The sequence below is a fragment of the Bos javanicus genome, chromosome 8 (genome assembly GCF_032452875.1).
Source record: "Bos javanicus breed banteng chromosome 8, ARS-OSU_banteng_1.0, whole genome shotgun sequence".
In the NCBI taxonomy this organism is placed as follows: Eukaryota; Metazoa; Chordata; class Mammalia; order Artiodactyla; family Bovidae; genus Bos; species Bos javanicus.
The window spans coordinates 62,336,098-62,351,157 of NC_083875.1; the positions used below are offsets into that span (position 1 = coordinate 62,336,098).

Below are 15,060 nucleotides of genomic sequence, written 5' to 3' on the forward strand. Positions count from 1 at the left end.
CTCAAAAGGATGAGACATCTAAGACTGCAAAAATAAAGAGTGGCTGATAGTTTTTATCAGGCCAAGGCTTGGACAAGACACTTTAGGTTTCTGAGAGTCAGTTTCCCTGTGGATTTGTGAGATGAGATGAAGGAGGGAGAGTGGCCAGAGGCTAGATTCATTTGTGATCTGCCCAAGCTAGGATATCTGTTATCCTGGATGACCAGATTGTGGTGAGGGGAACTGTGTCATCCCAAGGGCTCTGCTGGTTATGGGGAAGGCAAGGCCCCAGGATGCCAGATGAGGGGTGGTTCACGTCTGGTTTCAGTCCAGTTTCGCTGTGTTCAGACCTTCAGTTCAGTTCAGTCGCTCAGTCGTGTCCGACTCTTTGCGACCCCATGAATTGCAGCAGGCCAGGCCTCCCTGTCCATCACCAACTCCCAGAGTTCACTCAGACTCACGTCCATCGAGTCGGTGATGCCATCCAGCCATCTCATCCTCTGTCGTCCCCTTCTCCTCCTGCCCCCAATCCCTCCCAGCATCAGAGTCTTCTCCAATGAGTCAACTCTTCACATGAGGTGACCAAAGTACTGGAGTTTCAGCTTTAGCATCATTCCTTCCAAAGAACACTCAGGACCGATCTCCTTTAGAATGCACTGGTTGGATCTCCTTGCAATCCAAGGGACTCTCAAGAGTCTTCTCCAACACCACAGTTCAGACCCTAACAGCCATCAAAGCGCCTGGTCATCTGCAGCAGCGCTGTGCGGTCGGCAAGCGGCTGGGATTGTATCCCCAGCGAACAGGCAAGGAAATCGAGGCTCAGCGAGGCGCAGGAACCTTGTAGCGGGACGCAGCTCCTTAGTGCCACCGTGCGCTTGGCATCCTAAGCCCGAGCCTTCGCCGCACACCGACCAGCCAGGCTGAAAACGACAACTCCCAGAATGCTAGTCGGCGTGGGGCCGGAACCGGAAGTGGAGTCGGAGGCGGGACTTGGTGAGTGCCGCTTCCGCCGCGGGAGGAGACTGGTTCAGGTACGTAGGGCATTTGTTTGTGGGAGGAATCGGGCATGAGGGTCGGGCCTCTGATAGCCGCCTCCTTTGACCGTGTGGCAGAAGCCTGGGAAGCAGGCGCTCGCCCTGCAGTTGTGTGGCGCCAAACTCTTGATGATGGTCCTTTCTGCTTCCCGTCGCTTTCGCAGCCTGTGGGCCATACGGGGCCTACGTCGGGGTACTCTTAGAGCTTGGGGTCAGGGTGTTCTAGTGCTGAAGGTGCCAGAGGAGGAGAGCCGACTTTGGTAGCTAAAACCTAGAATGAAAAACTAAGAGAAGAGTTCAGAGGCTGGTCCATCACTTAGCGCCCAGGGATATATTCATCAGGTGCAACATGGGTTAGAAAAGTTCTGAGGCCTCCGTCAACTCAAAGATGGGGGTGGAGTGGAGGATTTATTAATTCAGCAAGTCTTTACTGAGCGTCTGTTATGTACGAAGCCTGTTTCCAGGCATAGAGGATATAGTGAACAATACAAACATAACACTTATAGGAGTGGGGACGTTCAGACCAAAAAATAAGTAAGATGTGTGCCATGTTGGAAAGGGAAAATTGGAATGTAATGAGAAAGGTAGTAGTCATATAATTATCCAGGGGAAGAGGATTGAGGTAGAAAAAACAGCAAGTGCAAAGACCCTAAGGTGCTATATCCTTAGTATATTTAAGAAACATAAATATAGCAAGTATTGGTCAACAGCAAGTAGACCAGATAGTTCAGACAACAATAGATCATCAATAACAATCAGTGTAGGCCATTGTAAGTGTTCAGGAAAATAATCAATAAGCAATCTATAATAGGAATAGAAGAGAGTTTTATTCTAGCCAAATTGAGGAGTGTAGCATGGGAGACATAAAATCAGGAAGCACCTGAAGTGTGTTCCACCAGACAACAAAATGGGAGAACCTTATAAAGGTAAAAACTGCAAGGTTACAGTTAGTTACATGAGTTACTTGTCATGAATTATAATTGGAGCTGGCAAGAAATAAGGGTGCTTATTAGTAAGGATTGGTTAAGGTCTGAAATGGTTGCATAGTTATGAAAGGAGATCTTGAGACTGTAGGGTTGCAGCTGGCTGGTGTTATTCTGAATATGACTGATAGTGTCCTTGGGGGTCTGGTACAGTTCAAAGAAAGTTCAAGTTCTCAGTGGTGCAGAGACTTGTCTGAGACCAGATCTTCAGTGGCCACCCAATTCCATTTTTGTCTGCCTGAACTCTTACTCCATTTTAATTTCAATGGATCATTACAGAGATTTACTTTTTCAAAGATACACGTTTCCTATTATGTTGGTAGCACACTGGACTCAGAGGAGTAGCCATGAGCAATGGTTATAGCATTCTTAATCTGCCACTTGCCTCTAGACTAGAGCACTTCTTTTACATATCTTCCTCAGGGATTTTGAACACCACTTTGAAATTATTACACTAGTTAAGTGTGCTGTAACAATAATTCTTCGTATTTTTCTACCTCAGCTCTTCTGATGGATATTACCCATTTTCTCTATGACTATGGCTTTCTGCTGCAGTAATATGTAAGTCAGAGGAGGGAATATGTAGATTTGAAAAGTGAATTCTGATACATCACCAGCACCTTAGAATCCTTGGTGGGATTTGGGCTGCTCTTTACCATAATTTTTGGCCAGCTCTAAACCTTCCAGGGTGTTTCTAGTATAGGACTTTGCATAGCATAGGTGCTTAGTAAATATTTGCTAAAAGAATGGTTTTTAAAAATGGAAACGTAATGGGATAGGTAGGTTTTACCATCTCTGTCTCACCCTCAACTCATACACGCATTCCAAAGAAAATGAACTGATGTCACTGCAGCAGTGAATAATTATTGCTTGGAGGTGTCAGGGGTCATGCCTGTCTTCTAAAGAGGAAATTTGGCTTCCTTACTACTGAAAGGTTTCTGCGCTTACATATTTCTCTAGAAGACACACATGCTTTTCTCTGCGTTAGTATTTTACACACTTTAACACTATTTGTCACTTGGATATAGGGAAATACTTCTGCAAGTATAATAGTTCCTTTTTCTAATCTGGGTGACAAGGACAGAGGACTAAACTCATGGACTGGAAATTGGAAGGGAGTGCTCAGAAAACAGAGTCACGGGTGCTGCAGGAGCACGAAATCACCCTAGACGACCCAGGTGAAGATGGTGTCTCTGAGAGCTTCCAGCTTCTACAGATTGATGTGGGATGTGAGCATTGGGAGCAAGAGACCCTGCCCACAGGCAGTGCAGCGTGGTGCTCGGTGAGTGGAACGAGTTGCCAGGTCACAGGCTTTGAGATGATGGAATGTCCCAGAGGCCGTATTTCAAGGATAGATCCTGGTAACGAGAAGATTGGGAATGAGTTAGGTGTATTCCAAGGGATGAGTTTCATGTTACCTGGTTTAAGGTTTAATTTCATTTGGATCATAGAAAAAGTAAATTAAGTTCAAGAGGAATCTTTGTATACCTCAGAAAGGTCAGGAAATCTCAACCCTGTTCCTAACAAATTTACTGTGACCTTGGGCATGCCACTTCTCTTTTCTGGGGTTCTGCTTTCTCTAAACACAATCTAGGCCATTTTTGTTTTTAAGACTAACACCGCTTTTCTCTCCTAATCCTATATCTAAATTTGAAAAATAAGTAACTATTTCTAATATTCATTTTCCTTTTTGATGCTTATGAAGTTCTCAAACAATTTTGTTTTCTGGATAACATAAGAAAAATGTCCAAAGAAAGCAGAGGCACTGGGAAAAGATAGTTGCGGCAAAGAAGAGTAAAAGAAAACAAGAAAAAGAAAGACGAAAAGCCAACCGTGTAGAAAATTCAGGTAACGGTAAATTAGATTGTTCGTGTAATTATTAGTATATTTATTTGTTAGCAAACTGGTATCTGCTTGTTCCTGGAAGAGTGGGGATATTGTTTTTAAGTAAAAACATCTGGGAGATATGACCTATTGTTCTATTTTGTCGGGAATCAGAGTATCAAAGAAAGCAAAATTTAAGACTGCCTTTCACATATAGGCAGTCTAGTGCATATATGTGTTTATAAGCTCAGAAGTAGAAGGAATGATACTAACAACAGCTAATGTTTATTCAGGACTATGTACTAGGTTCATTGCTAAGAATTTTACCTCGTTTACCATAAGGGGACTTTTATTATCCTCATTTTCTCAGCAAAGAGATTGAGGCTCAAAGCAGTTAAATAACATGCCCAAGATCATATAGGTAATAAATGAACAAACTGAACTCTGCCTTAGATCCAGCAGTGTGTTCAGAGCACTGATTTCACTGTTCTGCGATACCTACACTGCCTAATGAATGAATACCTTGTATGAGCTTCCAGTTTCTCTTCTTATGCAAAAAGTACTCACCTGGCTGAGGAGATTTAGTTCTTACTGAATAATATTTTTCTGCTTTTCCACTTTTATTCCTTTCTGGTATTTCTTACCCTAGGCATCTACCCGCAGCACAGCAAACATTTTCTGAGATCCCTAATCAAGGAAAGACTTTTGGAAGCCAAGCACTCAGGCCCAAGACTCTGTATCGATTTGAGTATGACTAACCACATGTCTAAGAAGGTAAAGCATCCACTGAACTCTGAATGGCTGCTCACACGAGAGAGGTTCAGGTGGGAGCAGCTTTTACAAAGAGCATGACCAGCTCAAGTCTCTAGGATTCTCTAGAAATCCAGGAAATGTGCTTAGTTTTCTACACATGGCTACTCAGTTCCAAGAGGGCTATTGTAAATAGGAAGAGAATAGACATCCTTTGGTTTAGTTTAAGATTTTTTGCCTTATATTCTGTTTTAAACCCAACGCATTTGCCACTGTGTTCATGGTGTCCCAAGTCTAGAAGGAGCCTTTCAGGTGTAATTGTCCAGGGAAATCTTTGGCTTTCTGCTAGGGAGAGGAATGTTTGCCTGGTTGCATGTTGTGGGGAGATTACCTGGTGGGAGGTCTTGCTACACTGTAGGTGTTTTGTAAAGCCCTGTTGGTGAAGGATGGCTTTTCACCCTAGGATTCTGTGGGTGGCTGAACACACAACACTCCACACCAGACAGATAAGATTGATAACAGTCACATGTACTCATCCGGAAAGGAGCATGATACTGCACAACATTTGGGCCACATGGGATTGCGTTCGGGAACAGAATAAATAGCCAGGGGTCATACTTTATAGGTTTCTGCAGGAAGATTGATTGATTTGTTGGAATAATGCTGTGGGTTGGCAGGAGCATTGAAACCCATTAAGATGCCCTGGAGGAGGGCATGGCAACCTACTCCAGTATTCTTGCCTGGAGAATCCCATGGACAGTGGAGCCTGCGACACAGTCCATGGGGTCGCAGCTAGTCAGACATGACAGAAGGGACTTAGCACACATGCACGCATTCAGGGATAAACAGGAACCCTTTATCAGAGGAATCCCTTTGATAAAAAAGAATTGTTTAGCTTGTGCACCTTATCAGTGGCAGCAGAATTTGGAGAGGAACTTGCAGCTCAGCCCTTCACAGCCCTCTCATTTTCACCAGATAACAAAGTGGCACACAGTATTGGACCTTGCTTTTGGGCCTTATACCTTAAAACGCATCTTTGTTTCCCATCGTCCCTGTTGTACGTGCTAGTGTCTCCATGTTTTTCAGAGAAATTAGTATCTGAGATTCTTCCGGGAAACCTCTAACTATAGCCCACTGAAAAGGTCAACCAAGAATTTTCTACTGTTTGTATTCATTGAGATATCAGATTAAATCAAAGCCTAAGGTTTCTTGTGTGTGTTTTTATTTTTTCCTGTACTGAACCAAGTCAGGCCAGATTGTGAAATAACCTTTCTATAAGGGTTATGTCTCTGAATCAGGATGGAAAGTTAAAAATTCCAAACCTATGACATTTCCTGGAGTTAGGGAGAATGTGCCAAGTTTACCTGAGGGAGTATAAAAATGCCTATACAGTAATCTAACCTCTTTTTAATAAATAGTAAATATCACATGGTAAGCTTTTTGATAAAAGCTAAAAGAGAAATAGAGTTACAAATATAGAAAACAAACTTACAGTTACCATGGGGTAAAGGGAGGGGCAAGGATAAATTGGGAGTTTGGGATTGACATATACACACTACTATGTATAAAATAGGTAACTAATAAGGACCTACTGTCAGAGAAGGCAATGGCACCCCACTCCAGTACTCTTGCCTGGAAAATCCCATGGATGGAGGAGCCTGGTAGGCTACAGTCCATGGGGTTGCTAAGAATCAGACACGACTGAGTGACTTCACTTTCACTTTTCACTTTCATGAGTTGGAGAAGGAAATGGCAACCCACTCCAGTGTTCTTGCCTGGAGAATCCCAGGGACGGGGGAGCCTGCTGGGCTGCCATCTATGGGGTCGCACAGAGTTGGACACTACTGAAGCGACTTAGCAGCAGTAGCATCAGCAAGGACCTACTGTATAGCATAGGGAACTCTACTCAATATCTTGTAATGGCCTATATGGGAAAAGAGTCTAGAAAAGAGTGGGTTTAGGTATAAATGATTCACTTTGCTGTACACCTGAAACTTAATACAATATTGGACGTCAGCTATACTTCAATAGAAGTTTTTTAAAAAGCTAAAATAAATATATATACACATGTATATATATGTATGTATTAGCCAGTCTAGAAGGAGGGAGAGGTCTTAGTTTTTTCATTAACTGACTATTTCTGGGCTGGTATCATTACCTTGACTTTCATCTGTAAGGTATGATGCCATGGGATGTAACACAAGTGCATACATACGTGTACGCACTTGTGGAGTAAAAGGGGCCATTGTATTTCATGAGCTTTCCCAGAGTTGTATTCAGTGAACTTACTCAGTAACCATTTGTTGATAATGAATTTAGAAAGAGTGGGCATGTTACTACCCTAAGTTATCCTTACTTTGAAGGAATTAAGTAGACTGGCTGGACAGATCCGAAGGTTGTATGGTTCCAATAAGAAAGCTGACAGGCCATTTTGGATCTACCTCACTGGGTTCACCACAGACAGCCCCCTGTATGAAGAGTGTTTGAGGATGAATGATGGATTTTCCAGTTATCTGGTAAGCCTTATTTTGCATATTATTTGAATTGTCATTTGAAAAGTAGGTTGGAGGAGATAATAGTAAGTTTTTTAACTTTTTCATATTTTGATGTAAAAAAATTTTATATAATTTATATATTTTCACTATTACAGTCTTAAAAAATTTAGAACCTCTCATCGGTTCTTATATTTAAAAATTTTCATCCTTCCCACTGCATTGGAAAACTAGTATTACCAGTATCTAGGGCTGTATTTTGTATCTGGTGTATTTTATACTAGACTGCATTCCAGGAATGTTTTAGGGAAATGCCATGACTCCTTGTTCTTAAAGTGCAGAATTTGGAAACATGAGTTTTGAGGGGAAGAGAGAATCCTTATGGAAGTAATATGGATTTAAGATGAGTTTTAGGGAGTATTAAGTTATTTTCAGTACTTTCCTTAGGATCTCTTAAATGTAGACATTGGTATACAGGTAGGAATCTAGATCAGTGCCTAAGAAGTGACTCTAAAAGTGCCCTTGTGTGTTTGCATCGTGTAGCTGAGACTGAGTAGTGTGACCTTTCCCAGGGAGGTCCTCGGAGGCCCCAGGTGTGAAAAGTGCCGTTTGCATTGCTGCCCAATTAGTCATGGTGCTGTTACCTTCATATCCCTCCTGTAATGCGCCATTCCCAGCTTTATTTCTCTGTACATGTTTTGTGATTCCTGCATATGAGCCAAACAGATCCATTCTAAGGCCCGTGTAGTTCAGCCCTCTTGCTTTCCTGTCTTCGTGCTTTTCTTAGATGATTCTCTCCAGTTTGAATACCTTTTCCTTTTGTCTGTGTCAGTCTCACCTCTTTTCAGAAACCCAGTTCCAGCATTCCCTTCACTACAAGGTCGTTGCTGGTGCTGTCATTCTCTCTCTGTAGTCCCAGGGCGTGCTCCCTGTGTGTCAGGGCCTCATTACCACTTTCTGTCTCATTTTGTAAGGTTGAATGTCTGTGCCTTTCTACTTCTGCTCCCCAACTGAGCCCTTTCTGAGAACAGGTTGTCAGACATGTATCCCCTTGGTGCACCTGGAGCCAGGCCTGATAGAAACCACTGCGTGCTCTGTAAGTGACTGGGTGCTGCAGTGTGGGCTGTGTCTTAATCTAGTTAACACTACATTGGATTGTTTACATTTTTCAGCTAGACAGAACAGAAGAAGACTGCTTTAGTTTATTTCCTCTGGAAACCCTTGTGTACCTGACTCCGGACTCAGACCATGGTATGTTCTTTATGCATTCATTGCTTCTTAGCCCTTTATTTCATTATTCCTGGTGTCAGAATTTGTTAAAGCCACCCATGGTGTATCCAAGGTAAAAAAGGAATGAACGTTAATTGCACACCTCTTATGGATAGAGACCTCACTGGATACATTGTATTTGTCCTGCCATGTGTACAAAGCTGCACAGATTTAGGGTCTCCATCCTCAGTTGGACCTTGTGAGCTACTTGGTAATCCTCCTGAGTTTTCCTGGTCACCTCCTTGCATTGACTCTTTTTGGATCAATGTCAGATAAATTTTTTTTTCCCTGAAAATTATCTATTTCACATAATTTTCACTTGTATTAAGTTGATCTCAGTAGTTGTCTAATTATTTTATATTTCTCTGAAATTTTACCTCCTTTCTGAATCCTGATGGTGATCTGAGTCTGCCTATCTGATTAGATATGCCAGTGGTTTATCTATTTAATTGAACTTTCCAGGGGATTAGCAAATCTACTCTCTTTTCATTTCCTATTTCATTGAATTTCTACTTTTTATCGTTAATAAATTCTTTCCTTTTACAATCTTTGGATTTAGAAATTATAAAACAGATTAATCTTAATGGCCTTTATTTTTTCATTAGCTCTTGAAAATGTTGATCTAAACAAAGTTTACATCCTTGGTGGACTTGTGGATGAAAGCATTCAGAAGGTAAGTGTACATTTTAGGCATTTTAAAACTGCATTTTGAAAAATGAAGCTTTCTTTTAGAGGCACCTGCCCTGTCGTAATCTCACCCAAAAGACGTGAGAATCCAGAAGGAGTAGGAATAAAGAGCCTACTCTATCTAGGTTGACCCTCCTACTTGCCAAGTTCCCTCTCTTCTTATCACCAATGTTAACAATCCTGATACCTGACAGAATCCAGTCAGGGACTAGAGTGGGGAGTATTTGGTAATTACATAAATAGCCATTATTGAATTCCTTTCTTATTTTCTTGTCTTCAGTTCTGTAGGGATTACTCTGATCTTGACCAAGGAATTTGTTTTAAAAAAAAAAAAATGGTTGGCTGTACCAGATCTTAATTGTGGCACATGAGATCTTTAGTTGTGGCACGTGAGATCTAGTGCCCTGACCAGGGCTCACACCCAGGCCCCCTGCATTGGGAGCCAGGAGGCTTAACCACTGGACTGCCAGGGAAGTTCCTACCAGGGAAGCTTTCAACATTCTTACCAATTATTTGTTCTTTGTTGAAAGAGTAGTTTGTTCCTTCTTGGATCATCTTCCCTGTTGACAGACGTCTTACCCATAATCTCAACCGCAGTAGAATTGTCCAGGTTTCTTTTGTTGAATTTGAATTTTATGAGAATAATTGGAGTTTTGAAACACACTTCTATTATACAAATATTTGTTGAGATAATTTTTTATGCTTAATAATTAGGATATTCTGTAGATGTAAATAATGATATAATGGTTTAAATGTATAAAAAGGAGCACAGCGAAAAATAAGTCTATCTCTCATCTTTGTCGCCCAGCGTCTGCAGTGTGAGGCAGCCATGGTTTTCTTGTGTATCTCTTGATATATTCTGTGACCACACAAGTATGTATTTATGGGTTTATGGGCATGTTAAATTAATATATTTTTTCATGTATAAGAGTGTATTTTTTCATATGTATGTGAGATACATACACATTTAACACAAATGATATTTAACTGTACTGCATTTATTCTAAAAAAAGTCAGTGTTCCACGACTCCATAATGATAGTCTTAAAATATGGACAGGAGGTAGGGGTAGGGGAGCGCTGTAAAGAATGTCAGCTAATAAATGAGAAACGAATAATAGAATTGAAAAGTCGCCATTTTGTCACTCCCAGTGTAATCATTGATTCAGGGACCTGACTGAAAGAAAGGTTGTGAGGGAACTAACTATTCATGTGGTCTCAAAGTACCAGCCCACGGATTAGAAAGGCAAAAGTGTACCCTTAAAATGGAGTGATCTGGAGTTCACCGTCTTAACAAATGATCAAACAGAATCCCCAGTGGTGGCAAGTACCTCCTTATGATGGAATCTCACCTGTGATGTATTCTTACTAGAAAATGTTTAAACTGAATTTAATCATCAACAGACCTAGGATGTGAGACATTCTATAAGACAACTGGACCAGACTTTCAAAGAAGTCAGTGTAATGAAACCTGATATGGCTATGGGGGCTATTTTAGGTTAAAAAGATTAAAAAGACAGAACAGCAAAGTGCATCTCCTGCAGCAGAGTGACAGCCCCTTTTTTGAAGCATACAGTTCTAGAGGGCCAGTGAGCAGTGTGTAATATATAGATGCACAAATGTAACACACTGTCCTCTTTATTTTCCACCAACATTTAAACTGAAAAATAACTGGTACGAAGATTTGTCAAAGGTATAGAACTTTCTGGTTGCTACTTAAGAGTTTGGCTCCTTCACTGCTGCTGCTGCTAAGTTGCTTCAGTTGTGTCTGACTCTGTGTGACGCCATAGATGGCAGCCCACCAGGCTCCTCTGTCCCTTGGATTCTCCAGGCAAGAACACTGGAGTGGGTTGCCATTACTTTTCCAATGCATGCATGCATGCTAAGTCGCTTCAGTCGTGTCCGACTCTGCAACCCTATGGACAGCGCCCACCAGGCTCCTCCGTCCACAGGATTCTTTATGCAAGAATACTGGGGTGGGTTGCCATTTCCTCCATCACAGAAATATACTAAGAACAGCATTTACTCAAGGGGAATCATTTTATCTTTAAGTGTTCAGAGAACAGAAACTAGACTGTAAACTCCTTCAGGGCAGCATCCAAGTCTCCTCCTATGTACTCTAGTTCAAAGTAATTATAAAATAATGGAGTAGACTTTAATAATCACAGCTCATATATGCAAGAGGTTGTTAACTTTCAAAGAAGTCCTTTGAGTAGCTGTACCTTTATTTCATCCAAATTGCATCACTTAAAACATTTTTGGAAGGTCTTTCTTGGAACCGTGTTTCATGTGAATCTGAGAGGCTAGTAGTCCAGTGTCAGAAGAAGGAAGGTGCTAGGCCTGCTCTATGCTGTTCCAGTTCTTTAGACCACACCCACAGTGGTCAGTCAATATGGGATGATAAATGAAAAGACATTGACAAGCTAGAACAAGTTCAGAAGAGGTTGACCTGAATAATGAAGGGACTCAAAACTAAATCATGGTCAAGGAAAAGTTGACAGAACTGAGACTGTCAGCCTGGAGATGAGAGGATTCATAGGGCACGATCCCTGCCTTTGAGTATCTGAATGGCTGTCCTGTGGAAGGGCCATTTGACTTGCCTGGTATGGCTCTGGAGGAAAAGAACTAGAACAAATGACCAGAAGTCTCAGAGGAAATAGAAAATGTGCCTCAATATCAAGATTTCCTATTAACTGCTACTATCAGAATTGGAATGGGTTACCCCAGGACGCATGAACTCCCTATCACAAGAGTTGTCCATTTAAAGCCAGAGGCCACCTGGGAACGAGGTCATAGAGAATAGACAAACATTGAATGGGTGGTTGAAGTGGAATAGTTGACTATCAAGGTCCCTTTCAAACCTGAGTATGCTAATTTTCTCAGTAATCTAAAACTTTAATCCTGAGATTCCAAATATGTAGATGACTTTCCTGGATCTTCTTAAAAGGTAGTGAGTATAATTTAAACTCAGTCCATGACTCAGGGACATCTTTAAGGGACATTAATAACTGTACTGTAATGCTTAATGGCCTCAGTACTCTGAAGCTAAATGACCTCGGATTGTTGGATTTTTTTGAGTTCTGTCTCCTTTTTGTAGTTTTCAGAACCTTGCCTTTTCATTGGGCTGTATCGGGCTGTATGTTCTTATACCTTAATGCTGTCTTGTTGCTAGTGGTGTAATTAACTTGAATCCCGTCTCCTCATTTCTAATTTGCTGCTACCAGTTGGCGGTGGCTGACAACTCCAGATATCCAGAATTGGATCTTACTGAATTCGGGCCAGTAATGTTCTCTGGTTGATTAGACTGCTTGGATTTTTGGATGCAGATTGTGACTGCAGATATGCCTCTTTTTACTTCCTTCCTTCTTGGTTGTATTGATAAGTAGCCGCAAGTAGAAGCTAGCAGATAAATGGCTTCCAAATAAGTGGGTTATTGCTGCATAAGCCATTTCTTACTTGCCAGAAATACTCATTATCTGCAGTTTCTTCCTTTCTATTTTTTTAATACACATCATTTAATTATGATTACAGATGTAAATGGTAAATGAGAATTCTCACAATTTGCTCTGCTGCATATTACATTGAGAATAACTTCATGTATTATTTTTATAAGAAAAATGTTTGTGATTTACAGAAGGTGACATTTCAGAAGGCCCAAGAACACTCTGTTAAGACTGCCCGCTTACCAATCCAGGAATATATGGTCAAATGCCAGAATGGGAAGAACTATCATTCAGAGATACTGACCATCAATCAAGGTACTGCTCACATGGCCCATGCTTAATATATGTTAGTTATGCTACTGCTTCTTTACATTGTATTTAAGTATAAATGGTCCTTGAAGCAGCCTCCCATGTGACTAATGTGCTTGGACTTTATTGTATGCACTTTGTGACAGGTATCCTGGCCTCTCAGAGGCATTTTGCATTTTCTTCCTATTCCCAACTGTGTTACAGATGGTTGAAATTGTTTCTTTGTCCTAGTATGCCATGCCTTCAGCCTGTCACCGAACAGTGAATTCCTGTTTGTCCTTCATGATTCCATTCACAGGCATCTTGGCTGCTCCCTTCCCCTTCAGGCCATGTCAGGCCCCTCTGTTGTGTTCCATTGTACTGTGTCCCTCTCTGCTGCAGCATTGTCCATTCACAGGCCTGTATCTCTCAATGTAGGTTGAGATCCTTGTAGGTAAGCAGGGCCTTTGTCTTTGCCTGTCTCCCCAGGAGACATAGGTGGTACCATATGTGGTGGAGTAGATCTGTTGATTGAAATATTCCAGAACACTTTTTTCCTTGTTAGTCATATACTAATTCTCTTTTTTCCTCTGTGTGGTCCCTTTGTTTTCTGTTTACCCTTCTAACAGTGTTTGATATCCTGTCTACTTACTTTGAGACTCAAAACTGGCCTGAAGCGTTGAAGAAAGGAGTTTCTTCCAGAAAAGGCTATGTTCTTCAGAACTCAGTGGAATGATGGAGAGCCTAAGGAGGCAGCTGCAGGAGGTGAAGTTGCTGGAGTTGTCTTGACCAAAGAGCAGAGCAGAAGATGGTGGTAGTACTCATTGGCCTTTACTTGACATCTTGGCTGTTCACTGGGATGAAGAGGGACCACATTTTATGCTCTTTTGTATCTCCCATAGTGCCTGTCTCACAGGAAGTGCCCAGATACATGTTGACTAACTAGAAAGTTTACATAACAATGAATTAGCCCTAAGACTACATGGCTTTGGATGTGTTAATTCATCTTCGGTACATCTATTTGTGAAATAGCTACTCCTAAGAGTAGCTTAAATAATCAAGTAGGAATTATTCTATCATGAGTTGAATTTTCATTGCACAGGCATCATAAAGTTGCATGACTTTGTCCAGCCATCTCAAACATGCTGATTTTCCCCAGCTCAGTAATATGCTATACAGACTTTGCAGGGTCAGCCTGTCCTAACAGCCCTGCTTTAAGCCCCCATAGCATTTTGTTCCATCTGTGTGGCTCCTACTTTGTCTCCCCTATTCTGAGGATGGGCAGTGTTTCTTTCTTCCTAATAGTAGCCTTGTAACAATTTGTGGCAGTATCTTTGTATCCTTATGAGCTTTGTACCAACTAGATTCTTCATATATACTTGTGATTAACAGGTCAAATTGAAAAGCACACAGTATTGTAAGTCTAACTTGAAGAGACAGAAAATACATTGCATCTGTCACAAGTATGTTAGGTAACCTAAATCTCAGTGATCCGTTTTTTTCATGTCGTAGTCAGGTAGAGTTGCTTCAGTTACTCTAGCTAGTTTGGGTTAGTAAACTTGTTAATTTAGCTGCTAGCAAGTTCAGAAAATGTATTCTATATCTTAGAAGAATCAAAAGGTTACTTTTCTGCTCTGTCCCCTCTCCTTCACAATTTAAGTTCCTCAAGAGCTGTGATCACTTGATATATTTTATCAGTGTCTTTTTACTACTTACAAATGGCCCAGTCTTCAGGAAACATGTTTAGGAATACATAATGCTCCTTGGTCTTTATCAGCTTACTGAATGTGTTCTATAATCCTTGGTCTTTATCAGCTTACTGAATGTGTTCTATAATCCTTGGTCTTTATCAACTTACTGAATGTGTTCTATAATCTGTCATCGGAAAGAACCTATGGATAGGCTTCAGGGGTCTGTAACTAGGTCTCTTAACAGAACCACTGACCTGGATCATCTGTCAGGCTTCATTTTCACCTTTAAAGGCTTTGCTTAAAATGCAAATTTCCTCTCTGACTCCCTCACAAACCTCGTTTTTTTTTCAAAACCCACAAGTAGTTTTTTGTTTGGCTTCCCAGAAATGATTTTAACAAAGTAAGATCTGGCTAGACTTGGAATCAGAGACCTTCATTATAGTGTTATCTATAGAACAATAAAAAACTACACATATCTAAAATATCCTATAACATGAAAATGAAATATTATACAACTATTGAATTTTTAATAGCAGTCACAAAATATATTACATGTTGTTTAATGTGGACAAAGTATACAATGGAGTGGTATATAGAGTATAATCCTGTAGTTCCAATTTGA

At 41.0% G+C, this 15,060-nt stretch overlaps 1 protein-coding gene across 4 annotated transcripts; it reads left to right on the forward strand.

The window, feature by feature from the left end:
- The first annotated feature begins 938 nt into the window (after positions 1–938).
- TRMT10B (tRNA methyltransferase 10B) lies at positions 939–13,728 on the forward strand. Of its 4 annotated transcripts, none has more exons than XM_061425700.1 (9): positions 939–1,010; positions 3,081–3,278; positions 3,736–3,844; positions 4,470–4,594; positions 6,934–7,086; positions 8,235–8,313; positions 8,937–9,004; positions 12,651–12,774; positions 13,377–13,728. In XM_061425700.1, the coding sequence occupies exons 2-9, from the start codon at positions 3,093–3,095 to the stop codon at positions 13,481–13,483; spliced, it is 951 nt and encodes a 316-aa protein (XP_061281684.1). In that variant the 5' UTR covers positions 939–1,010; positions 3,081–3,092; the 3' UTR covers positions 13,484–13,728. The 4 variants fall into 4 exon arrangements, with proteins under 4 accessions (XP_061281684.1, XP_061281685.1, XP_061281686.1 ...); XM_061425701.1 differs by having other exon boundaries at positions 953–1,010; positions 3,076–3,278; XM_061425702.1 differs by having other exon boundaries at positions 985–1,010; positions 3,025–3,278.
- The last annotated feature ends 1,332 nt before the right edge of the window (positions 13,729–15,060 follow it).

Bases quoted from the DNA above. Each gene is read 5' to 3' on its own strand.
- TRMT10B (XM_061425700.1), top strand. From the start codon at position 3,093: ATGGACTGGAAATTGGAAGGGAGTGCTCAGAAAACAGAGTCACGGGTG. The intron at 8,314-8,936 runs GTATGTTCTTTA...TTTTTTCATTAG, and splicing joins GACTCCGGACTCAGACCATG to CTCTTGAAAATGTTGATCTA. The intron at 9,005-12,650 runs GTAAGTGTACAT...TGTGATTTACAG, and splicing joins TGGATGAAAGCATTCAGAAG to AAGGTGACATTTCAGAAGGC.